Below are 25,765 nucleotides of genomic sequence, written 5' to 3'. Positions count from 1 at the left end.
CACCTCACATTGTAATTCTCTATTTGCTCTCACATTGTTCTTGGCCTTCTTCATGTCCCATTTAAGTCCATTATAAGCATGGGAAATGATACCTCATCTTCCAGTTAGTAGCTCTACACTCTTCCAAACAATTGTGGACTGTAATCTCTGCTCCCGTTTTATTTACCTTTTTTTTGGACATTTTCTTTTTAGTTTTATTTTCTTACTTGGCTTTTGGACAGCAATGTTGATAATTACCGTATTTCAAGATATAATCCACTTTGAAACAGTTCCAATGGATTGGAGGGTAGCTAATACAACCACACTTTTTTTAAAAAGTAGGTAGAGGGAACAGAGGGCTGGACTCATACACTTAATGGTAAGGTCCTGGGGAATGTTGTTGAACAAAGAGACCTTGGAGTGCAGGTTCACAGTTCCATGAAAGTGGAGTTGCAGGTAGATAGGATAGTGAAGAAGGCGTTTTTGGTATGCTTTCCTTTATTGGTCAGAGCATTGACTATAGGAGTAGGGAGGTCATACTGCTGCTGTACAGGACATTGGTTAGGCCACTTTTGGAATAGAGTGTGCAATTCTGGTCTCCCTCCTATAGGAAGGATGTTGTGAAACTTGAAAGGGTTTAGGAAAGATTTACAAGGATGTGGCCAGGGTTGGAGGATTTGAGTTATAGAGAGAGTTGAATAGGGCTGTTTTCCATGGAGTGTCGGAGGCTGAGGGGTGACCTTATAGAGATTTATAAAATCCTGAGTGGTGTCGATAGGATAAATAGACAAGGTCTTTTCCATGGAAATGGGGTGTCCAGAACTAGAGGGCATAGGTTTAGAGTGAGAGGGGAAAAGATTTAAAAGGGAGTCAAGGAGCCACATCTGCACATAAAGGATAGTACGTGTATGGAATGAGCTGCCAGAGGAAGTAGTGGAGGTTGGTACAATTGAAACATTTAAAAGGCATTTGGATGGGTATATGATTAGGAAGGGTTTAGAGGGATATGCACCAAGTGCTTGCAAATGTGGCTAGATTAATTTAGAATATCTAGTCAGCATGGACAAGTTGGACGAAGGGTCTGTTTCTGTGCTGTACATCTCTATGACTATATGGAATTGACAGACTATTTAGTCTGATATAACTATTGCAAATAAATGCTGGAGTCCATTCTGAAATAAATAATAGCCGATCACTTGGAAAACAATGACAGGATCGGACAATAAATGCTGGCCTAACTAGTGATGCCCTCATGAATTAATATAAAACATCTGCTAACCTTACCAGGTGTGGCCTGTATTTGACTCCAGACCCACAGAAATGTGGTTGACTCTTAACTGCCCTCTGGGCAATTAGGGATGGTAATAAATGGTGGCTTAACCAGCAACGCCCTCATATCATGATTGAATTTTTAAATATTCACTGGAGTTTTAGAAGAATGATGGAGAATCTCATAGAACGCTATAAAATTCTAACAGGTCTAGACACAGTCAATACAGGAAAGATGTTCCCAACGACCAGAACTCCAAAACTAAAGGTCACAATTAAGTTATGCCATTTGCAATTACGATAAGGAGAAATTGCTTCATCGAGAGAGTGGGGAGCCTATGGAATTCTCTGTCACAGAAAGCAGTTGAGGCCAAAACATGGAATGTCCTCAAGGGAGTTACATATAGTTCTTAGGGCAAGAGAGATCAAAAGGTGTGGTGGGAAAGCGGGAACAAGCTACTAAGTTGGATGATTCGCAATGATCACATTGAATAATGGAGCAGGATAGAAGGGATGAATGGCCTATCCTGCTCCTATATTCTATGTTCCTATGTGTCTATTTGAATTGCTTTTGACCTTGTAATGTTCTCCTCTAATTTCGCAATGCAATGTATTTAAATTAGGAGTCTGGATGAAAATAACATCTATCACATGGAGCTTTCTTTTTAACACAGAGTGGCTTTGAGATTAGCATCAAGATTAATGACATTATAGTTCTATATGTGAATATTTCATCACCTGCAGAGCTCCGCTTGAGTCAAAATATTTTTAACTCAGCAAAGTCCATTAGGATTATTAGCATTTTTTCACTCTTGAAAAGATGTTTTTATATGTTGTACAAGTATCGATAAAGTCAGTACCTTTACAGTAATTTGGAGTTTCATCAGAGCAAATTTATATTCAAAGTGGTAGAATCATCCCTTAACTAAAGTCTCAGGCCATTTGACATTAGTGCACATGGATACCTTTCTCTCACTTCAACTTACTTTTAACTGCATAAGCAAGTGTATGAATTGATTTAATAAGAGTCATTGCGTATATATCAAACTATTGACAGTTTGTATAAATCTGCCATTGAGGTATGATACTTTATTAGTAAATTGCCTGAGATTGGATGATTATGCAATTCAATATTAATGACACATTACTCTCTTTTATGAAATATGCAAAGAATATATATTCTTGCAAAATACAGAACAATAATAGAAGTGAATTTAAACAGTTATTTTGAATTGGCTATATCAGGTGATCTTTTCTCTCTTGCTCTTAGATAAGTTATACAACTGACTTAACTGATGTATATACACAATCTGAAAAAGACTACTTTTGATTTTAAAAATTTCATGCTTCTTAAAAATTGCATTTATATAATAATTTTCTTAAGCACAGACATTCCAAAAGATTTATGTTAAATACAGCACTTTCGATATGTAGTTCTGGTTGTAGCATAGTAACCAGAGCAGGCAATTTACACATGGAAAACTCCCGCAAACATGATAATGGCCATTGTTTTTGATTGACGGCTACATATTGTCCAGGATATCAGAGATAACACTCCTGCTTGCCTTCAAAACAAAATTGACTGCATCTACACTTTTTGATGCCTCAGGAAGGCAGCCAACATAATCAAAGCCACCCTCCCACCCTGGTTACTATCTCTTCCAAACTCTTCCATCAGGCAGAATATGCAAAAGCTTAAATATATGTACCAACAGTTTTAAGAACAGCTTCTTCCCTGCTGTTATTAGACTTCTGAATGGGCCTCTCAAATTTCAAATCTAATGTTGATCTTGTTTTTGTGCACCTTCTTTGCAGCCATAACTTTGAATTCCACTCTATTCAATCATCTGATGATCCTTGCATGTTATGATCTGCTTATACTGCATGAAAAACAAAAACGCTTCACTTACTTGGGTGTATGTGACAATTATAAATCAAATCAAATACAATATCCCATTCATCCAAACAAGGGCTGGATTTAACATCTCCATAAGACTACAAGAAGCAGAATCAGAAGGCTCACTGAATGACAGCAGATCCACGCAGAGGGTTATCAGGCTGATCTGACAACCCTCAGATCCACTTCCCCCCCTTCTTCCCCTAACCTTGGATTATCTCACTGATTAAAAATGAATATACCTAGATAGCCCTCTGCAGTAAAGAATTTCTCAGATTGACTACCATCAGGGGAAAAAAAATCCTCCTCTTCCCTGTGTTAAATAGGCTACCCAACTCTCTGAGGTTATGCCCTTTGGTCCTAGACATCCCACAAAGGGAAACAGCCTCTCCATACCTCTCTTGTCAAGTTGCCTAAGAATCTTATTCATTTTGATAAGGTCACCTTTCATTCTTCTAAACACCAATGAGACAGTTCCAACTGACTCAACCTCTCCTCATAAGAAAATCCTTTTATTCCTGCAGTGAATCTAGTGGGCCTTCTCGGACTGGCTCTGAAGCCAGTACATCTTTCCTAAGGGGATCATAACAGTATTCCAGGTGTGGTCTGATTAGTGCCTTTCCATAATTTTAGCAAAACCTCCCTATTTTTATACTTTATTCCCTTTGAAATAAGGGCCAACATTCCAATTCCTTCCTTATTACCTGAACTTGGATGCAAGCATTTTTGTAACTTCTGCTTGAGGATCCCTAAATCTCTCTGTAACTACCATCTCTGAAGCCATTTCTTGAAAATCCTAGAATCGTGTATCGTCAGGCCCAAGGAACTTATCAGGTTTCAGGGCTATTTCTTTCCCTCGCACTTTTCTCCAATGGTGGATATCATATTTATTTTCGGCCCACTTTACACTTCTTGCTTATTTAGAATTTTGAAACACTGTTAATGCACTCTACTGCGCAGACTGATGCAAAGTACTACTTCAACTGCTCATCCAACAGGCAGACATATAGCACCCCCATGCCATTGTACTGGTATGTCTGCCTTGTCAGTTGTACTGTTAGAAGATTGGCTGGCTGGCAGAAAACAGAGCATAAAGAAGTCTTTGGTTGAATTGCTGGATGTGATGAGTGGAGTCCATAGAAGTCTATGCTGAGGCTTCAAGTTTTACAATTTACATCAGTGATTTGAATAAAGGCATGGTCGCTAAATGTATAAACAATACCATGACAACTAGGAAGGTATGCTGTAAAGAAGGCAGAATGACATTTTAGGCAGATCTGGATAAAGTTGAGAGAATGGACAAAACATCTGGCAGATGGAGGATAGTAATGTGGGAAAATGTAAAGGTGTTCACTTTGGCAGGAAGAGTTGTGCTTGTGTGATGAGAATGGGGGAGGAGTGTATATTTTTGTGGAGTACTCCTGGAGCTCTCTGATGTAGAGTGTGGTACACCAAAATGATCATCATCACCTCCTGAGTTGATTAGGTTCAATTCAAATTCAGCTATCAGAATCGTCCGAATAAAGGGAAGGCAAAAACTATTTTGGTGCAGGGGTACCAGGCTTTACTAGTGCTTTCCAAAAGGACTACGGTGGCCCAAATAGATCATCATGAGTTCTTACATTGATTAGACCAATGAAAATGTAGCTACCATAATCCCCTGATTAAAAATAATTTTCTTTGTAGGGTTTAGAGGGATATGAGCTAAGTGCTGGCAAATGGTGGCACGGTGGCACAGTGGTTAGCACTGCTGCCTCACAGCGCTGGAGACCCGGGTTCAATTCCCGCCTCAGGCGACTGACTGTGTGGAGTTTGCACATTCTCCCCGTGTCTGCGTGGGTTTCCTCCGGGTGCTCCGGTTTCCTCCCACAGTCCAAAGGTGTGCAGGTCAGGTGAATTGGCCATGCTAAATTGCCCATAGTGTTAGGTAAGGGGTAAATGTAGGGGTATGGGTGGGTTGCGCTTCGGCGGGTCGGTGTGGACTTGTTGGGCCGAAGGGCCTGTTTCCACACTGTAATGTAATGTAATCTAATCTAAATGGGACTAGGTTAGGTTAGGATATCTGGTCAGCATGTTTCTGTGCTGTACACCTCTATGACTATGACTCTATGACATGGTAAGGATGTTCCCTTTTGTATGTCAGTCTAGAACTAAGAGGCACTGTCATAAATTAGGGGGCACCCTTTCTAGACAATTCTTTTTTTCAGTTGGTTTTGTGACTTTGGAACTCTCTGCCTTTAGGAAGTCAACATGGTTTTGCAAAAGGGAAATTCCATGTTATTTGAGAAAGTAACAAAGTATCCAAGATGGATAAAAGAGAACCTGTAGAAATGGTGTGCTTGGATTTCCAATAGAAATTTGCTTAAGTGTCATATCAAAGCTTACTAAGAGAAAAAAAAGATAACTTATCAGCATGGATAAAGGATTGGTTAGCTAACAAAAATCAGACAATCCATAACTAGTGGAGCATCACAGGAATCAGCAGTAGTGCCTCAATTATTTAGAATCTATTTCAGTGACTTATATGAAGGGATTGAATATACGGTATCTACGGTTTCCAACAATACAAAGATAAGTAGAACAGTATGTTCTCAAGAGGACATAAAGCATCTGTTAAGAGACTAACTTAAAGGAAATGTGAATCTACACCCAAAGTAGTGTAACTTGTAAGTCTACAGACCAGATTTGGTAAGTGGGATTAGAATGGATTTGAAAAGTGTGGAACTGGATAAGCACAGCAGGTCGGGCAGCTTCCGAGGAGCAGGAGAATCAATGTTTCGGGCATAAGTCCTTCATCAGGAATGTGTGGGAGGGAGGAGGGGAAGGACGCTGAGGGATAAATAGGAGGGTGGTGTGGAAGTGAAGTAGCTGGGCAGGGGATAGGTAGGTGCAGGTGGGGATGTTGGAGCGGATGGGTGGGAAGGAAGATGGACAGGTAGGACAGTTCAAGGGGGCGGTCCCGAGTTGGAGGGTTGGATCTGGGATAAGGTGGGGGCAGGGAAGATGAAGAAATTGGTGAAGCTGACATGGATGCTATGTGGTTGAAGGGTCCCAAAGTGGAAGATGAGGTATTCTTCCTCCAATCGTCAGGTGGCTTAGATTTGGCAGTGGATAAGGGCAAGAACTTGCATGTCCTTGGGTGAGTGGGAGGGGGAGTTGAAGTGGTCAGCCACAGGGTGGTGGGATTGTTTGGTGCATGTGTCCCACAGAAGTTCCCTGAAACCTTCCCAATGTAGAGGAGACCACATCAAGAGCAATGGGCACAGTAGATGACGTGTGTGGAAGAGCAGGAAAATCTCTGCCGAATGTGGAAGGAACCTTTGGGGCTTTGGATGGAGATGAAGGACCCTTGCTGCAGGTTTTACACCTCTTGCGGTGACAAGGGAAGGTGTTGGGAGTGGAGGGGGGGTTGATGGGGGCGAGAGGAACTCACAGAGGGATTAGAATGGATGAATAGTTTATTTAGCTGATACAGACATGATGGGCTGGGAGGTGTCCTTCTATGCTGTAACCTTTCTATGATTCTATATTTACATGTTAGTGAGCAGATATGTGGTAGATGCTGCAACTGGGAAGAGATTTTATAGTAGTATGGTAAGGAATCTGGGTAACCATATGCAAGAATCACAAAACGTTAAAATGCAACATAGCAAATAATTAGGAAGGCTCGTGGACTAATGACATTTATTGCAAGGGGAATGAAATATAAAAGGGAAGTTTTACAGAAGCTATATTGGACCTTGGTGAGGTCAAATCACTCTGAACAGCTTTGGTCTCCTTATTTGAAAAAGGATACACAGTAACACATTAGAATCAGTTCTGAGAAGGATCACTCAATGAATTCCTGGAATGAAAGGCTTATGTTATTAAGGTAGATTGAATAGGCAGCAACATCCTATGGTCATCACTGACCAGAAACTGAACTAAACCAGCCAAAAGCAGATCATACACTGAGAATTTTACGTTATTAACTCAGTTTCTGAGCCTTCACAGTCTATCCATCATCCGGAAAACATATGTCAGGAGTGCAATGGGATACTTTCCACTTGCTTGGATGAGTGCAGTTTCAACAATACTCAAGAAGCCCAATCCAATTCAAGACAAAAAAAAAGCCTGATTGATACTTCATTCACCCGCTCCTTCACCACCTACTCTCCATGGCCGCAGTGTCTGACACCAACCAGAACACTGCATCAAGGCTCCTTCAACAGTACCTTGCCACACAATCACTGAAGTTATAACACTTGCCCATTCACTACCTCCCACCTCACAGTCCAAGGCATCAAACACATCTTCCAGGCAAAGCAGCAATTTACTTGTACTTCTGTATATTGTTGAGAGCAAACACAGACTTGATGATTGCTTTGTAGGAATGACACCCACCTTTCAGTTGCTTGCCTTAAAAACAACTTAAAAGGATTCAATATTGAATTCCAAAATTTCAGAATATGACCTCTGTTTCATATTTTTCTGACAGGGGGCGGCACAGTGGTTAGCACTGCTGCCTCACAGCACCAGGGTCCCAGGTTCAATTCCAACCTCGGGCAACTGTCTGTGTGGAGTTTGCACATTCTCCTCGTGTTTGCGTGGGTTTCCTCCGGGTGCTCCGATTTCCTCCCACAGTCCAAAGATGTGCAGGTCAGGTGAATTAGCCATGTTAAATTGCCCATGGTGTCAGGTGCATTAGTCAGAGGGAAATGGGTCTGGGTGGATTACTCTTCAGAGGGTCGGTGTGGACTTGTTGGGCCGAAGGGCCTGTTTCCACACTGTAGGGAATCTAATCTACATGTTAATTTACACCCATTTTATATCTATCTTTCTTTCACTGACATTAAAAATCACATTGCCTTGTGCTCTGGATACCTACAAAATATTCCATTCAGTCCTCCTCCCCCTCTGTTGACAACATAAATCCGTCATTTTCCGAACACTCAGTCTGAAGAAGTGCAAAATGGATTCTAAACATTAATTCAGTTTCTTTCTCCAGAGATGCTGTCAGGCCTGCTGAGTTTCTCTAGCAAATTCTGCTTCTATTTCAGATTTCCACAGCCACAGTATTTTGCTTGCATTTCTGTTTACATGGCAGATTCACAATCATATGTCATCTCAGCCGAAATTATTTACAGCAAGGTGTGTATACATCAAATGTTTCATGCAAATCTGTATCAAATATTGAGAAAAGTTTACATCTTTACTCTGATGTGTTGTGTATTGAAATTCAGATGACATGGTGCGTAATTTTCCAATTATTTTAATTAAGAACTAGAAGATTGATTAGATTAGATTACTTACAGTGTGGAAACAGGCCCTTCGGCCCAACAAGTCCACACCGACCCGCCGAAGCGCAACCCACCCATACCCCTACATCCACCCCTTTAACCTAACACTACGGGCAATTTAGCATGGCCAATTGCCCACTAAGGACACCTGTGTTCTGAGTAGGTACTAACAGTGGTTATGTCGACCATCAGATCCACAAAGGTTAAAACAAACATAGAACAGATACCAAGGAGTGAACTGAATTTATGTTACATTGTTCCAGAATTGGACAGTAAGAACTCCATACCAAAGATGAGTTTATTATTCATCAAGACAAGTTCAAAATATTTAAACCTAAAGCAACATGCCCATCCGGCATCGGTCAATTGTAAGCAGAGCTCAGGCCGATTTAACCACCAATTATCCATACCAGACAAACAAGAAACTTAAATCAACTGACTGTATTACATTCATCAAGTTACTGTGTGCAAGAAAATGTATGATGTAAAAGACCACAATATATAATAATAATACTCTAAAATGATACTCAAAACTTTATCACCAAAAGCAGGTCCTGCTGTCTAAATATTTCCAGAGCAATATTTCATCAAGACGGAAGAGTCCAGGTACATTCCTTGGTCGTATGCCATCAGCTGGGCTGGGATAGAAGGAAGGAAACTAGCAAGATTTCCTGTGTTTAATCAAGGCTATTGAAATCTGATTGGTGAGTGAGACAGAAACTGGTTTGAATTTTAGTGTGATCCCCTTCCCCTACATGGAATCCCTGTACTCTGGGACAGCACCTGTCACTTTGGTACAGTATTCTCATTCAGTATGTCATGACCAATGAGATAACAATAGTTAGAGCAATTCCTCTCAAACCCACCGAAGGACCAAAATGTTCAGGACAAACCAATGAATGAGATGCATAAACAGAAATAGGAAGGAGCTGCCTCAGCTGCAAGGGCTAGATTATCTCAACTTGGTGACCCCTCATGAGAAACGATTTGTTTGCTTCATCTGTAAAAGAACCTAATTGTGCTTGAAGTTTTCCATTCCTGTATTAATCATCAATGTCACGAGAGAAAATAAATAAATTACAGAGCATCTGGAAGCACAGTGCTTGTATATAAAACCATACCAATGTCATTTGATTATGAGGGAATCTTAGACCTAGATTGTGAAGAGACTAAACCAAATCAGGACAATGACAGCTCTTCATTACTGTTATCTGAAATTAGGAAGTTATTTTTCAGATACATTTTAATGTGCTTTTGTGATTTGTTTGGACATTCTTTTCAACAGCTAAGAAAATGGGCATGTCATGCTTGTCAAAATATCCGTTCTCTGAAGAAACATATTAAATTTTATTCCTATTACCAATCATAACTAACAATAACAGTTCATACGTATATAAAGTGTCCTTTAAAGAGTAAAACATTTCACAGGAGCATTACTAAACAAAATGTAACACACAAGATGAAAGAAAAATACTACAGACGCTGGAAATTTGAAATAAAAACAAAGTGCTGGAAAAGCTCTGAGTGTGGCAGCTTCAGCAGAGTGAGAAATCAAATGAACATTGTGTTAAATGTGGCTCTTCTTCAGAAACCTGCTGAGCTCTCAAGGTAATAAACTATATGAATGTACAAGCAAAAACATAATTTAGAAGCAGGAATAGGACATTCAGCCCCACATACCTCCCCCACCACGTGATTGCTCTGATTGCAACCTTAACTCTACTTTTGTGTCAAACCCATCCACGCTTTAACTGCCTTGTCAATCAAGAATTCTGTTGAACTCAGCCTTAAAAATATTCATTAATTCAGCCTCACTAGTAGAGAAAACATCACAAGCCAAAACTCTCACAGAACAAATTTCTCCTTACCTTCTTGTTAAAAAGGATGCCCCCTTTTAAAAACTGCTCCCTAGTTTGTAGTTTCTATCACAAGTGGCAGAATCCCCTTCACACCCATATTGTTGTGGTCCCCTCAGAACGTTTTTCCAAGATAGGTGATGAAAGGGTTAGTTAAAAAAGAGAGGTTGTGATTGGGGAAGAGTTTAGGGAGGGAGTTCTCGAGTTTATATCCATGACGTAGCCACCAATGATGGAGCAATTAAAATAGTGGATGTTCCAAAGACCAGAACATCTGAAAAAGCACAAAATATTTTGTTGTAACTTTAATGCAAACAACATATTATAATAATGCTAATGGTACAAGCAAGCTGTTAGTCAATGGACAATAGACAATAGGTGCAGGAGTAGGCCATTCTGCCCTTCGAGCTTGCACCACCATTCAATATGATCATGGCTGATCATCCTTAATCAGTATCCTGTTCCTGCCTTATCTCCATAACCCTTGATTCCACTATCCTTGAGAGCTCTATCCAACTCTTTCTTAAATGAATCCAGAGACTGGGCCTCCACTGCCCTCTGGGGCAGAGCATTCCACACAGCCACCACTCTCTGGGTGAAGAAGTTTCTCCTCATCTCTGTCCTAAATGGTCTACCCCGTATTTTTAAGCTGTGTCCTCTGGTTCGGCACTCACCCATCAGCGGAAACATGTTTCCTGTCTCCAGAATGTCCAATCCTTTAATAATCTTATATGTCTCAATCAGATTCCCTCTCAATCTTCTAAACTCAAGGGTATACAAGCCCAGTCACTCCAGTCTTTCAGTGTAAGGTAATCCCACCATTCCAGAAATTGACCTCGTGAACCTACGCTGCACTCCCTCAATAGCCAGAATGTCTTTCCTCAAATTTGGAGACCAGAACTGCACACAGTACTCCAGGTGTGGTCTCACCAGGGCTCGGTACAGCTGCAGAAGAACCTCTTTGCTTCTATACTCAATTCCTCTTGTTATGAAGGCTATTAGCCTTCTTCACTACCTGCTGTACCTGCATGCTGTACCTGCAGTCTCCTTTTTCTGTGAGCAAAATGTTTAATTTATCCTAGAACACATAGGATTGTCATTTTTTTAATGAAAGGAACTGCAATTTTCAAGCTAATCTAACTAATCCAACTTTGCCTTTCTGAAGTAACATTCAGCTTAGCTATGGCTCTGATTGTATATTCACAAAACAGACTAATTTTTAAGCAGCTGACAGTCACCACATCAAGGAGTCCTGTAACCACAAGTCGCCTGTTGAAGCGGGAACATTGGCAAATCATCTTATTCTCACCTATTCTGAATTGGCTATTAACACATTCCAAGGCTTTTGTTAGAGGACTACAGACGATTTGTATGTGATTAATGAGCTCGACTATAGAACAAAAAGAGGTGCAAGGTCACTTTAAACCATGAAGGTTACACACAGCAGCTCGTGTTTACCAAGAATGGGATACTACAAACTTAAAGAGGAAAAATATTTGCAGGTTGTTCAACTTTCAAACATTTTTTGCTGAGATTAGTTCACCTGTGTTTACTGATTTTCAACAGTACAACCTGCAGCAGAAAGTCACAATCTCAGAATGTACTGCATCAACTCTAATATGACTAATAACATCTGTAGTGTGATGACATATCACAGAAAGCACTCAAGTCATGTTAACTGGTGCACCTGTAACATGTCAGCATGGTACTGAATGCACCTTACACCACAGGTGTTCCTGCTATTCATACATTCAATTGGCAAGAATTAAGTTCAAGCATTTTACTAATCACATGCATTTCAAAATTGTCTGAAAGGCAGTTTAATAAATTTTCAAGATTATCATTTATTCTTCTATGTTTCAATATGCTTTGTCTAAAAATATACCCTAGAAGAATCTTTAAGAGATTTGCCTTGTTAAAGCATACTGTTACATTTGCTCTTTTGCTCTACATTTAACCCTATCAGTGCTTCAAAGCTTTAAGGAATTTCCCTCCCCACCACTTCCCCCCACCCACATGGTCAATGCAGGACAGGATCAGCAAAATGTACTCAGGGCAGCAAAAGTTGATTGCATACACTATTTGCATTTCTTGGAAACACAGAAAGTTAAAAAGAGAGAGCAGACTGAACATTGATTTAGGACTGTGAAAAGAATTGACAGGATGGATTAAAAAGGAACTTTCTCACATACAGGACAGGGAGCCATAAGAGCCAAGCCCTTCAGTCGAGAAACACTTACAGGATAGTGGTAGCGTGGAACTCCTTCCTATTAGTCCTATTGGATTCTTGTTTAAGGACACCTCCTGTTGAGGTGCATCACCTGTCCTACATCCTTCACCACTGGAAGAAACTTCAGGCGTTTCCAGACAGTTTCACCAGTGGGACGGATACACATACATAAGTAGTTGGGGTAAGAATACGGGATGCGACTCACCCCACCAATAAGGCCCTAACTTGACAAGGCTTGGACCTCAGCAATTCACGCACAAGCCAGCTCAGTCCTGCCACTTTAAAGTCCACTCGCTTCAAAACTAAAACTACGCCTTTCATCCATCATCAGGCCAGTAGCCTGCCCCAATTCAAAGAGATGCTTCCGAGAACGAAGGTTTTTTTTAAAACAAATCTTTTTGAGGTAGGGGGTCATTTCAAAGGACCTATGCGGGGTAAGGAACATAATTCTGCTATATTGAATAACAAATACATTTCTGTGATGAGCCAGGAATCCTCTCCATTAGAGGCAATGTCAACCTTGGTGTAATACAGAGATTCTGCTTTTCCAAATTTATTCCCCTGACAAGCCCAAGGATTTTTTTTTTCTCTCGAAGAGCTCCTTCATTGCCCTCAAGACTAAGATCCTTTTTTTTTTAACCACCTCTGAACATAAAGATTTTACAATTTTGAATTCAGGCAGCTTTCTTTTAATGAAACCATGTGTTAAAAACTAAACAAGAGTAAAGTTCCCTGTCTGCTGCGATCGAACACCTGTCCGCTCAGTGTACATCTGTAAAAAAAAAATTTACTCTTCACTTTCCGATTCCTAATAAGATGAGATTCCTGTTGAAGGAGTGGTGGGTGAACCGTGATGGGTCCGATCCCGCCCGGCAATTAAGAAACAGACCCCCGCAGACATTCACTCACTCTCCGCACCTTCGGGGGTTGAGGGGACTTTAGAAATGGCTCACCTTAACTGCTGAACAAACCAGCAGAAATCTGAACAAAGTCCACGCGGTGGTCTCGAAAGGGGACCCAGGCATCTCGCGATTGCAGATAGTATATATTCTGGGGTGTATTTTTGTCCACAAACGTATTTTCTTCTCCAGTGTTTATGTGTGTGTGTGTGTTTTATCCTCTAAAGTCACCGTCGAGAATGTCAACTGGAAAGTGCTTGCAGTTCACTCCGGGGGGAACTGCCCCCCCAGGTCACTCCCACATGTGTCTCTCCGTGACTGGCATCATTCCCAGAAGAATCGCACCTCCTCGGATGTCTGTCCGAAACAGCGCGGACAGATGAGCTGCTCTCGGGATACTGCCTGGACACTCCGACTGATCAGATGGCTGGAGTTATCGGTTTCTGTTGCTGTCGGAGGGGGTGTGTGTGTGTGTGTAGGGGGAGGCTTGTGACGGAGCGGCCGTGCTCTCTCAGCTTCTATCACTACACACAAAACACATCAACGTGGTGCTTTAGTGGGCGAGGCCCCTGGTACGCACTCCCTCCCTCCCCCCAGGATCTTCATTACACACCAATCCCTGGGAGAGACAGAATTACAGCCAATGGACAGAGCAACACAAATATTGATCTGGGATTTCACGAACTTCACCGCTCTCCTGCCTGACTTTCAGTCTTTCAATAAAAAAAACACAGTAAAATACTCAAGTAATAATAAGTCTCACGCCATATCCCCTTAATTTCTGCAGGCGGGGTGAACGGACAGGTGGAAAGAGTCCCAAATATTAGTAGGAAATCTTGAAGGATAGTTTATATTCAGCATCTCTTCTAGACACACGCCACTCCCATCTCCTAATGTTTTTTTTCCCCAGATGTTTTAGCGCCTGTGGCCATTGGAATGCTTTAAGAAAAACAATCTACTCCTAGTTTCAGAGACAGAATCAAAGTACAGTGTTCTATTGTTCTCCAAGTTTTTTTTTGTTAAACTCAGTTTATAACACTGACAACACGTTTGATGTTAATGGTACGAGGAGGTTTTGACACCAAAGATATCGCTTTTGAGGTAGAGGTCGCAATGATAAAGAGAGGTATGTCAGGCATGGAGTATCTGTGTGCAATTGGCTCGCTTTGAGAATGAGATTCCGCTGTCGGCGCAGTCTAGGATTACTGGGACAGGTACAAGAATGTAAAAGTGCGCTTCGTTTCTGACCCCGATATTCTATGCTGCGAGTGAGGAAGTTGTAATCTCCAGGTTTAAACTCACTCAGGATTCACAACCCGTCTCTTCGAACTTTAACCCTCACCCTTCTCTAAACAGTTCCCCCAAATATCCGACACCAGGCGTTCAAGTTAAGTGTTCTGTTTGCGAAGCGCTGCACTGGTAGGTCCAAGACGTTCCCGCTGCTATTCTGACTGAAGATTTTTTTCTATATATTTTCTCTCTCTCTCTCTCTCCCCCTGTCCCGTTTGCTCAAGTCCACTTGCTGCTGACGTACCTAATTGTGAGTAACTGGTTTAGCTTTCGGCCGCTTTCCAACTCGCGACCCAGTTTAGTTTAGTTTTTTTTAAAAAAAAATGGGTTACTTTGGCTAAATTTGCAACTTCGCTTCAAAACTTTGCTGACGACGTTTATTGACGTAAGATACACATCGTTTGTAAGCTAACAGACTGATTAAAGGGTACAATTTGCAGTGGCCTGGGAGAGACCAGGGTGAAGGTATTGTTACCAGCAAGATAGTGACAGATAACCTTCATTCCTTTAATCCACATAGATTATCATTTCCTGTTTAACTGCAGAATTGGTGCAATATCACAGATGAATTTAAATTGCATATTTACCATCTAGTAGATATTTTTACTGAGAATAAAATATAGTTCAGGTATTTAAAGACCACAGGTCTCAATACTTGACTTGTTGTTTTCTAAGGGGAAATGCTTGAGATCAGAGCTGAAAATGTGTTGCTGGAAAAGCGCAGGAGGTCAGGAAACATCCAAGGAGCAGGAGAGTCGACATTTCGGGCATGAGCCATTCTTCAGGAAGGGCTCATGCCCGAAACGTCGATTCCCCTGCTCCTTGGATGCTGCCTGACCTGCTGCGTTTTTCCAGCAACACATTTTCAGTTGTTGTTTTCTAACACCAGGCAACCAAATTACCCACTCAAATCCTTCACCTGGTGTTCTCTCTCCATCTTGGCTGTTACCACCCTCTTGATCTTTTCACTGAGAAACTAGCCTTGTGGCATCATTCAGCTCAATTTCTCTAGTCTCCCCACCAGTCTAACCTGCCTTCGTCTGAACCTGCTGCACTCTATTCTCTCAGGTCTAATCCCAACATTGTTGTTGAACCTGTCAAAAAGAAAGTGTTATTGTACTGACCGCGACCTAGCAGAGGCCAAATACCCACTCTGACGCTTTCTCTTTCATTGCCCTGGGTCAAGACCCTGCAACAAACACCAAACCATTACATCCAGGATTGTCACTGACCTCATCTCCTCTGGAGATTTTCCTTCTGCAGCTTCCCAACCCATAAATTCCCCCAAACGTGAACTTCTACCTCCTCCCCAAGACCCTGCAAATAAGATTGACATTGTCGATCCATTGTTTCAACCAGCACCTTCCCCCACCGAAGTGATTTCTGCCTGTCCCAATTCTAATTTTTTCCTTTTTCTCTTTCTCTTCTCCACCTGTATCTACAACTCTTCCCAGTCCCTTCACCCGTTTAACAGTTTTCAGTTTTCTGATCCTCACTGTCTCCTCTTCACCATGTATATCTAATCTGAAGCCTCCAACAAGATAGGTTGAGTGTTCTCGGTTTCATCTTTGAATGGACCAACCAATCTTCATTCACCAGCACCGGCTGAGACTTGTTCTCAGATTCAACAATATGATCAACATCATTCACTTTCTCCAATGAAAGGTGTTGCTAAGATTACCCTGCATGGGTCTCAGTTATGCCAGCCTTTTTGTGGGGTGCATGGGACTTTACTTGTTCCAGTTATTCATAGGGCGTACTCTCACTTCAGGTACATGGATGACTGTATAAGTGCTAATAGAGATGTCAGGATGGCTCAGTGGTTAGCACTGCTGCCTCACAGTGCCAGGGACCAGACTTCAATTCCACCCTTGGATGACTATGTGGAGTTTGCATATTCTCCCCATGTCTGAATGGGTATCGACCCAGTACTCTGGTTTCCTCCAACAGTCTGAAGATATGCAAGTTAGGTGAATTGGCCATGCTAAATTGCCCCATGGTGTCCAGGGATGTGCAGTTTAGGTGAATTAACCAAAGGAAATGCAGGGTTAAAGTGGGTCTGGGTGGGATACTCTTCAGACGTTTGGTATGGACTTGATGGGTCGAATGGCCTACTTCCACACTGTAGGAATTCTATGATGATAATTCATGCCTTTACTTTGAACTGGAAAACTTCATCAAATTTGCTTCCAACTTCCACCCTTCACACAGTCAATCTCTGACTCTTTCCTTTCTCAATTTTTCCATTTCAAGAGACATTAACCAATATTGATTCGATACCCAGTCTCCCTGCAGCTATCACCACAATACTTCCTCAAGCCCCATTTTCTGCAATGACTCTGTACTTCCATTTCCAATGATGCAACCTTTCATGCTCATGATTCTGATACTTCTTCTTTTATCCTCACCCGACAATTCAACTTGCAACTGCTTTTCAATATAAAGAGCCCAATTGCACTGGGGCATGTTCAGTATTCAGTTAGCAGCAGTGGAAACAGCTTGGAGTCAGAATGCAGGGCTTTTTGAAAAGGCTGTAACTTGTCTTGCCAGTCACTGTGGAGATGGCATCGGCAGGTTCAGAGATGACAAAGGTTCACAGGACTGATAAGAATCCTTTGAAGCCTATCTTGACCAAGAGAGTCACCGACAGGCAAAATATTTTGTGCCCAGCATCAGGTAGAAGAAATTTGTCCACCCCACAGAGTTAAGAAAAGAAGTAGTGACAGAGGTCAGGGGTGGATGAGTGAGCAATAAAAGAAGTCCAATGTAGTAAAAAAGAATCAATGATCTTATAAGATCCAAAACTTTTGACATGGTGAGCTCAGCACACTGCCTGTTATTACCTCTTTCATTGTTCGTGCAAGTGGCCAATTACATCAGAGAAGCAATTCACAGGAGGCATCATTGAGGAGCACAACATTTCATATTAATGTATTGCTAGAATATGTAACATTGACCTGACTAGTCATAGATCATTCTCTCCTCATCCTGTAGGAAAAAAAGGATGCGCACATCATGTCATGACTCATACTGGAGGTGATAAGTTGAACCTTCATTAACTGGACTCTATATTGTGGGACAGGCAAGAGTGGGCATCATGGTATGCCATCAGTGATGGTGAGATATGAGATTTAAGGTTGTGAAGATCAAGACCATTTTATAGCTCTATCTTTAGTTAAAGGGTATGCATTGTGGCCCTTTGATCGCTGTAGTGTATGGTGTTGGATGTGTTGAGGCACCTCCTTACTAGCCAAGTTCAAATCACCATCCTATGCTTCCCGTGAGTGCACCATGTTGCAGGGAGCATGCCATAATCCCTGTCGTATCATGTCATGCTTCTGCACTCACAAGCAGCAACAGGACTAGAAAGGTGAGGCAACTTACCTATGAGCAGGAGGTGGCAAATGAAACAGAATCAGCGGTCGCCAGTCTCAGTCAGTGGACAGATAATGAGATGTTCCATTCAGTGGAGATTCAGGGCTTAAGGCATCACAAATGAAGATGGTCTTGCTGGAGTATCAAGGCAGATGAGATACTCAGGCATTGTAGAACCATTGCAGAGAACAGAGATGTCTATGCTGCACATGTACTCCACTGGCAGTGTGACCATATTGTTGGAAATTCAGACGCAACCCTGTTCTGGGTGGGAGGAGGAGCAGCATTTTAACATTTATAGAGACATTGAGATAATCTATTGTCTGGCATCAAAGTCGAATGCTTTGTGTCTGCAGTCCCTTGTCTCAAAATAAATGTATCCTCTGCTCTTCAGAATATGGTATCCATGATCTGCCAGATGGCCCGATGAGCTGCCAAGTACACAGTGCCACTATGTTTGCTGTAGATCCCTGGAATAATCCAGAGTATTAAAACTCAGGTCTGTTGTGACCTCATTGGCTGTAGGGAGAGAACTGGCATGGGGCCAAAAGGCATCAGTTCACTGTGGACCAAAGTACAAGTGTCTTAGACAGTCTGCCTGGATATGAGTAGCCTCCTGCCCAAAACTGAGATGCTTTCATTTTTAGGTAGCTGACTCTGGGGTGGTACATCCAAAATCTTAGGCAGAACTTTCTTCCTTCTGTGCCTCTCTGGTCGCATAATCATGAGGATGCCTCTGCTAAGGCTCTTCCTTGCCACTTTGTCCAACGTCAGAGAAGTCTGCTCCCATTTCTACTCCCTCAGCTGTCAACCATTCATTCACCAGGGTTTCCTCCACCAGTCTCTGCTGTCCAATTGATGCCAGTGGTCTGAAATCCTTCACGATTCCCAGCACCCAATGTCAACAAACACACACTCTTCAGCACTAGCATTGGCAACCATTATCACTGGTTCAGTTCCACTTCTTAATCTCATTGACGAGGAAATCTATCAATCTTCATAGCTCCTTGCTATAGTGACAGCAGCTACACCCTGACGTATCTCAGATAATGTGCATCCCATGCCTTCCAATTGAAAATTTTATATTTTTCTCAGATGCTTATTTATTAGCTCAACATGTAGACATGTGCATTTCTACCTTTCCTCCCATCTGTTTACATCATTTTTTACAACATCCTCACAAGGCACAGAATCCAACGGTTCTCTCCAGGAACATAGATTACAAATCATGGCAGCACCAGCATTTGAAATTCCAACCCCAAATGATCCAGAGAGTGGTAGCTAACTGAAACTCTAGCTTTAAAAGGTGGTAAAGACAGGAACCCTTTACTTCAAATCCTCTCAGTTGTATTTTAGATGACCAGAAAGACCATAAGATATAGGAGTTGAACTAGGCCATTCAGCCCATTGAGTCTGCTCCACCATTTAATCATAGCTGATACACTTTTCAATCCCATTCTCATGTCTTTTCCCCATAATCCTTGATCCCCTTACTAATCAAGAACCTACCTATCTCTGTCTTAGATATATTCAATGACTTGGCCTCCACAGCATTCTGCGGCAATGAGTTCCACAGATTGATCATTATCTAGTTGAAGAAGTTCAACCTCATTTAGTTCGAACAGGTCATCCCTTCACTCTGAGGCTGTGCCCTTGGATACAAGTCTCTCCTACTCATGGAAACATCTTCTCCATGTCCACTCTATCCGGGCATCTCATATTCTGTAAGTTTCAATCAGATCCCCCCATATCCTTGTAAACTCCACTGAGTACAGACATAGAGTCCTCAACCACTCCTTATATAACAAGCCTTTCATCCCCAGGATCATTCTCGTAAACCTCCTTTGCACTTGAAGTACAAGGATATAGGGCAAATATTAGGAAATGGGATTAGAGTAGATAGATATTTGATGACTGGTGTGGCCAGACTCTATGACTTGTGAACTTACTAACAGATGAAAAGTTTCAGCAATAATCTGTTGCTGCTGAGAGAGTGGAAAGGAAAGCTGTAATGAAAATAGCCTATTTAAATGTCATGACACCAACATGTTGAATGACATGATATTGCAGATTACACTGTGATGTTTTAATGGTATTAAGTTTAGCAAACTTCAGTCCTTAAAAACTGAGTTTTTTTAAAAATCTGTCACTATTTAATAATGCCAGTTATTTTGCTTAAAACATCTTTAACTGTTTTACTACATTACAGCTGAACAATTTTTATAGAATGAACATAACGAGTAATCTGAATTGCTCGACATGTTAATACTTTAATTAGATTTTTTCTTAGTAGTGGTGAAATTAAACAAGTGTTTAGTACATTTCCTTCAGAAATTATTTGCAGAAATTCAGAAATGAATTAATTTCCATAGTTCAGATTTTGTCATCAGCAACTCTTATTTCCTGAACTATACAAGGTCTTTGAAGTACGAGTTAAGATCTACTTACTTTATGCGCAAACATAAACACACTTCTGGGTCAGAAAGTCTGAAATAGAATCCCACTTTATTCTCAATTTAATAATGCACCATCAAAAATAAAAACAAAGTGTTGACAAAATACAGAGCACTTCAGTCAGCCTCTGGAAGGAAGATAATTAGAATTGTGAGTGTGATTTTTCATCAGATAAAGCCAATAAAGAGTTATTGTCAAAATATTAATCTTTCTTTTCAGTTATTGATTGTTTTCCATCCTCCTCCATTTTCATCCAAGGTACCTGTCAATCATGACTCAGTAGGTAGTCCTCCCTTGAGTCAGAAGGTTTGAGAATTTAAACCCTACTTTGAAATGTATAGATAAAGTTAAGACTGCTGCTTAATAGCCTGTATTAGGGAACGTGGTACTGTCAAAGGGGGATGTATTTCAGATGAGGTGCTAAACTGAAGGATGCTGAAGGTCACGTGGTAATCAGAGTAGTGGTGTTGTCTCTCCTATGTTGATCAATACTCAATCACGTTCACAAAAATAAAATGATTAGTCGGTAATCATGACTGTTGTGGGAACTTGCTTTGCACAATAACTGTGGTCCTTCTGACATTACAATAGCAACTACACTTTCAAAGCAATTCTTTGACTATAAACTATTTTGGATACTTTGTGATTGTGAGAGTGCTATATAAATGCAAGTTTTTCTTTTGTCTTGTCATAGCATTCTGTGTTACATAAATTGGTTGGGAGAAGTTTGACCCTGTCTTGCTGGATGGGAAATTATGTGGATGTTGATTTTACACCCATTCTGATTTAATCTCTATTGATGGGAGCAGATTATTAGACTGAATGGGATGGATATTTGATATGTTACAGAATCTCATTAAATTCCTGCTTGCTGAGTGAAATTAATATTTTAGTTTCTTATTTGATGGTGAGATATACAATTGCTCAAGCTATATCAAAATATCCAAAAATATATCCGTGTGAATTTGTTTAATTGCCAAACTTTATCTTAGTTGATGGCCCATAATTTGTGATCAGGTATCACTGTTTTAGTATATATAATCTGACAGCACATTCTGGAGTATGTGCATATACAGTTATGTGCAAAAATCTGAAAGCTGCTTTTGGAGATCACTTATCTTCCACAAGGTGCATATGAACAGGTGAACAAAGGAAAAAGAATAGGCCTCTTGGCCGTTTGAACATGCTCTGCCATTCAATAAGCTCAGTGCTGACCTGATTTTAACTTAAATTCTACATTTGTTCTGCAACACTTGTGAAGAGAATCGCCAATTGAGACAGACAATGTTGTCAGCTTTAAGACCTCAGTCCCTGGTTTCTAGTCTAAAATTTATTGAAAAAATATAAGGTTGGTGCACTGGGAATTGAATGAGTGAGAGATCTTAATGGAATGATAAACGATAATGCTGATAAATAATCTCTCTGGCCCTGAAAAGAAATGATTTGACAATTCTTGTGCCTTGCTTCCTCAGAAGGAAATTAGTGAAGCAGGTAGAAAAGAAAATCCAAAGTAATTTTTTTTCAATGTCTCTTTTCTTAATCGCATCTGCATTTCAAATCTGTACTTTTCATTTTGAACATGACTTGTAAATAAATGTTATCTCATTTATTTAGTCTGGTTTACTCTATATCAGTGAGAATCTTTCCATCTGATTGGTTGATGGGACATATTCATTGTTTCCTGCCCTGCCCTGATGATGTCAAAAGTCCCCTGCAGAGGGTGTTGCATTATATCAAACTCTCAATGACAACATGTCCTGTTCAAAAACTCAAAATTTATGGGCACCCAGAAACATGTGAACAGTGAATACCATTCCTTTCCAACTAATGGTTAAAATCTGTGCTACTAGCTTTTCAAGAGTTTCAAAATGTTCTGCATTCCTTACTATTTCATACGAGTACCTAGGACACAAACCCAAGCAGTATTGGGAGCGATCAAAGAGTAAAATTGGGTCAAAGATTTATGAACATTCAGAACCTGAACGCTTGCTAACACAACAGTTGACTTCACAGATTATGTACATTGGTATGCAGAATTATCTGCTGTAACAATTAGAATGTTTTTCTGTCCTTGCGAGTGGATTAGTCAGACAACTGTGAAACAAAGGAAGACCACTGGTGAATCATGAAAGTGCAAATTGGAATTGGAGAGGTCAGTCAGGAGGATATTGTGCAGTTGGGGAGTCAGCTAGCATTCACTGGATGGCAATGAATAAATTGTCGAAGAATATGTCAAACTCTTGTCCAATTGAGATCTGATGTTCTTTTCTAGTCTACAATTGAATCTGTGCCTAACTCTGCTTGAGTACAGAGAGCTCACTTATCAAACTGAGCTGTAATCATAGGCAGATTCTTGAAAAAGGAATTCTTCAGCTTAGAAACAAAGTCTGCATACCTTTGATTTCTTTTCCTTGTCTTGTACTGAAAAGCTTAACAACATAGCAAAGAATGTGGTTTAGGTGTACATTTCAATCTTGATAAAAAACAGTAAGAATCACGAGACACATTATCACCAATTTCCATCAAATGCTGACAGTTGCTTGTAAGAGAATCTGAACTTTTGGAAATTTACTATAGCTTATACAAACAGGACTGACAAGCAATCAGTATTGAGTTTGAGGGCACTTGGGGGTGAGAAAAGGTTCTATTTGCACTGTCACTGTAGAAGCTTTCAAAATAAAGCAGTTTACCATGGTAATATGAAATACAATTAACTGTTTTTGCTGATCCAAGATGATGATAGGGTAACTAGATTTTTGATGGAGTAGAAATGTTATCTCTAACTTCACTTTAGTTATATGTTGGATCACAATAGTGAAATAAAAAGAGAGGATGAGTTTTCCGAAACCTTAGAAACCACACATGCCTTATTACCACTTATATGTGGGATGAAAACAATGTTTTTTTATTTGTGCCACCACTAACCGATGTCTTGTCATCACATTATTTCTCAAACAGTACCTCTTGTCATCACTCTTCTTGCTAGCATGTACCTCTCAGCACTGGCTTTCTCTTTCCAACCTGTTGTCTACTCATGCTGACAATCAGTAATTTTTCATTACGAAAGTATATTAATTTGAAGTTGTGAGATGCTACGATAAACTGTAGTAAAAACCAGTTACATAACACTACTCAGTGACTTCTGGCAAAACTAACCACCAAATGCTTGAGCATCGAAGCTCATTTGGCCTCAGTCATGTGGAGTAATAGGTTAATACTGGCACAGACCCACAAACATTGGCAGTGCAATTAATCTCAATATTGCAATAGTGCTCTTAAATCCTCATCCTCCTCACATCATACCCATCCCCTTCCTTTTATTTCTCTCACATCATCCTCATTTTATTTTACATCTAATGTCATCTTCCAATACCATCTCCCATTCAACGTATTCCATTGTAATCCCTCCTCCTATGGAATTGCATTCCTAATTCAATTCTCACCTTACTATAGCCACCACTTCCTCACCCCAAACAACCAATCTCCTCCACAGCCATTCCATTATTTCTCACCACCAGCAATCCCTCTAATGAGGCTGACTTTGTTCCTGGCATTGCCTTATATTCCATGCTTTTTTGTTTCCTCCACTCTTCCCACCTCCTCCATGGAAGGCAGTCTCATTCTCACATTTCCAAGATGATATTTTAGGGTTTGTGTTTGCAAATATACTTTCCAAAGGTTAAGTTCTTCATAACTTTATGAGGCTCATGTCCTTATAAGAAAATTATGTCATTTGCTTCCCCAGTCCTTCTATGTTAGAAGTATAAAAGGAGTGTTTGTGAAGCAGATCATGGAATAGGACATGGAACCAATCATTAAGAGTACCCTGTAAAGACAACATGGCAGCATGGTGGCTCAGTGGTTAACACTGCTGCCTTACAGTGCCAAAGACATGGGTTCGATTCCAGCCTCAGGAGACTGTATGTATGGAGTTTGCACATTCTCTCTTTGTCTGTGTGGCTTTCCTCTAGGTGCTCCAGTTTATTCCCACAATCCACAGATGCACAGGTTAGGTGGATGAACCATGCTAAATTGCCCACAGTGTTCAGGGATGTGTAGGTTAGGTGCATTAGTCAGGGGTAAATCGAGACTAATAGGGTAGGGGAATGGGTCTTGGTGGGTTACTCTTTGGAGGGTTGGGTGTGGACTTGTTGGGCCAAATGACTTGTTTCCATACTGTAGGGATTCTATGATGTACATGATTAAAGGTTTAACTTAATAAAATGGATGGAATTCTGTTTTTTTTTAAAGCAAATCTCTTTCCTGAAGCAACGTTTTTATAGATTTGTTACACAATATATCCAACTAAATAAATTTCATTTTCACCATTAGCCTTTATCCAATCGAAAATGGTAGAGAAAAATCAGCAAATATGACCCACCAAATGTTGCAACCTTTCAGACCTTATTACATTTTAACAATAAGGTACCAAGTGTCATGAATGAAACAATTTTGATTCATTTGATAGAATCAACCTGAATAAAGGATGTTCCTAAACCAATCAACACAGTCAGGACAAATAAAATCTGCATGATGTAATTAAATATTCTTCGTTGTAGAAAATGATTGATTTCTGTGTGTGCAGTATAGATTATTTCTAGACTGTTGGTTTCTGAAAATCTCCAATAAAATGCAAGAAAGGAGTCTGTCATGCTGGTAATATATGTAGTAGTTTCCAAAGTCTTAAATGATTTCTGAACCAATGCTCCGAGATGGAGGACGGGAAAATTTTCTTTCTGTAACAGCCTGCTCCTTTTTTTGAGGTATTTTCGGTGTTAGAGGTGACTTCCTCAAATTCCAGGAGCCGCAATTATTGTTTTATTGTTTTATATGCTGTTGCATTGTTTTGGAACTTTTGAGAAAAAAATATCAAATCAACAGCACTTTTGAAAGGGAGAGGAACAGAAAAAGGCAGCACATGGTGAGTTCAGTGCTGGAGAGAGAGAGAGAGAGAGAGAAACCCACATTGCCAACTGACACAGCAGTGAACCTGTGCAGTTACTGCCTTTGCTGTTTGAATTCATGTATCGCTGGACTTCCGAGTGCACCTGGGAAAATTAACAAACAGTGAAATTCACAACTAATCTTGGTGGAACCTGTTTGGGAGAGGTCACAGCACAAAAACAGCTAAGTGAATATTTTTAAGTGTGGCCTTACAGTGAGTCTGCTGTAGTGAGTAGAATGGGTTCTTTCTTGATGATATGTTTTGTCAAGATATGTCTCTTGATTAAACTTAA

The 25,765-nt window shown here is 40.6% G+C and overlaps 1 protein-coding gene across 1 annotated transcript in view; it reads right to left on the bottom strand.

Moving 5' to 3' along the window:
• LOC122563665 (ADAMTS-like protein 1) overlaps nt 1-14,275 on the bottom strand; it is a 561,186-nt gene extending 546,911 nt beyond the window's left edge. The window contains exon 1 of the mRNA XM_043717704.1: nt 13,464-14,275. Coding sequence (XP_043573639.1) covers nt 13,464-13,535 — 72 coding nt within the window. The 5' untranslated portion in view covers nt 13,536-14,275. The remainder of the gene's footprint in view (nt 1-13,463) is intronic.
• Between the last annotated feature and the right edge of the window lie 11,490 nt (nt 14,276-25,765).

The sequence above is a fragment of the Chiloscyllium plagiosum genome, chromosome 2, assembly GCF_004010195.1.
Source record: "Chiloscyllium plagiosum isolate BGI_BamShark_2017 chromosome 2, ASM401019v2, whole genome shotgun sequence".
NCBI lineage: Eukaryota > Metazoa > Chordata > Chondrichthyes > Orectolobiformes > Hemiscylliidae > Chiloscyllium > Chiloscyllium plagiosum.
The sequence above is the reverse complement of the archived record's forward strand: the minus strand, read 5'-3'. Positions and strand labels throughout refer to the sequence as shown.